This window comes from Arachis ipaensis, chromosome B02, assembly GCF_000816755.2.
Source record: "Arachis ipaensis cultivar K30076 chromosome B02, Araip1.1, whole genome shotgun sequence".
Taxonomy (NCBI): domain Eukaryota; kingdom Viridiplantae; phylum Streptophyta; class Magnoliopsida; order Fabales; family Fabaceae; genus Arachis; species Arachis ipaensis.
In genome coordinates, this window is record NC_029786.2 from 107490357 (window position 1) to 107491972 (window position 1616).

General features: G+C 29.0%; 1 protein-coding gene across 1 annotated transcript in view; it reads right to left on the bottom strand.

Moving 5' to 3' along the window:
* The window catches only part of LOC107626396, a 3179-nt gene extending 2668 nt beyond the window's left edge, over window positions 1-511 (bottom strand). The window contains exon 1 of the mRNA XM_016329269.1: window positions 284-511. Within this exon, the coding sequence (XP_016184755.1) occupies window positions 284-377 (94 nt within the window). The 5' untranslated portion in view covers window positions 378-511. The remainder of the gene's footprint in view (window positions 1-283) is intronic.

The following is a 1616-nucleotide window of genomic DNA, read 5'->3' on the forward strand; positions in this document are numbered from 1 at the left end:
ACGGCTAGTTAACCTTATGTTCGGTAATCCTACTACTAGAGTTAACTATTCCATTGCTAATTTTCTAAATTCTCAATAGTGAAACCACTTTAAGGTATTTTCTTACTACATTAGTGATCATCAAAAAGGTTAACCCAAAACGTTGAAGAATCATAGCCTTAATCATCGACTAATACAACTTGGCATGAGGTAGAATCATAGAACCGATTCTCCAAAAAAGAAAACTTGGCCTAAGAAAAATGAGAATTTTGTATGAAGAGAAGAAAGTGTGAAGGATTTGGACCTGAATTGAGCTGAAGAGAAGAGGATTTCTTTGACTTTCTGGTATGAGCCCTAGCTGATGCAGCTGAGATTTTTCTGTTCACTGGTGTCGCCATTGTTGAGACTCCGAAACCCAACAAAAAAATCAGAAAAATTGAAGAAGTGGCGTAAAGTTGAAAAATTTTATGCAATATCGAAGGTAGAGACAGAGATCTGGAAAATCGAAAGTGGAAATTAGCATGATCTAAAACGTCGTCGTATTTACCATCTTCTACACTTAGCTCACTTAGCTATACATGAAATTTATATATATTCTCCACGGCTAATTGATTTTGTTTATTTTTTTTGTTTCTTAAAATAAAATATATTCAAAAATTGGATTGGTGGGCTGAGCCGCTGAGGTGATTCCCTTATTTTGGGCCCAAATAACTTTTTTGGGCTAATATATTAAGCAATACAGTTTTTACTGACAAATTGTCTAATCAACTTGGGTTGGTCAAATGGTCAGCTTATTCATCCGTTTTTTTTTTTTGTGACTAGCTTATTCATCCGTTTAAATAAATGTTAAAAATTTAAATTTTATTTTGTGCATGCAACAATCTATTAACATCTTTAAATGGAGCCATAGATTAGTTCTTGACCTGTTGGGCTGAAGAATATCGTGAAGAGCCAAAAAAAAAGTTATTAATATGTCTACTTATTACAAATGTCCTTTGGTTAAATAAGTGTTAAGGATTTGAATTGCACAATAATTTATTAGCCAACAAAAAATTTTTAAATAAAATTTTAATTTATACAGAATTAATTGTTGATTTATTGAATTGAAAAATACTATAAAAAAAAAAGAAAAGAAGTTAATAATTAATTATGTTTTAGACTTTAGTAATTCTCAAAAGTTTAATTTTTATCTTGGTCCATAGATGAATGGACACTTATTAGTAGTTTTTTTTTAACTCTCTCTCTCTCTCTCTCATAGATTCTATATAATTATTTAATTTCCTTACATAAAACTCACAAGTTAGTAGACTAATCTACAACTAATAATCGTTTTCTTTTATTTAATTTGCAAACCTAATGAATTTGAAAAATGATATACTATATTGTGCAATCTAGAAGCAAGTTCTATCAAAACATTTTGTATCAGCAGCAACTTTGAAGGATTAATATCTCATTCTTTAACCTAAATTATTATCTTAACTCACACATATACTCCTCTTCTATGTTTCCTTTAATTACCTCTCTACTTTGTAATCTTTATGGAACACACATATGTATATACCATAACATGCAATTAATATTACACATTATTTAAATATTATAACCATATATAGAAAAACTAAAATAAAAACTTATTG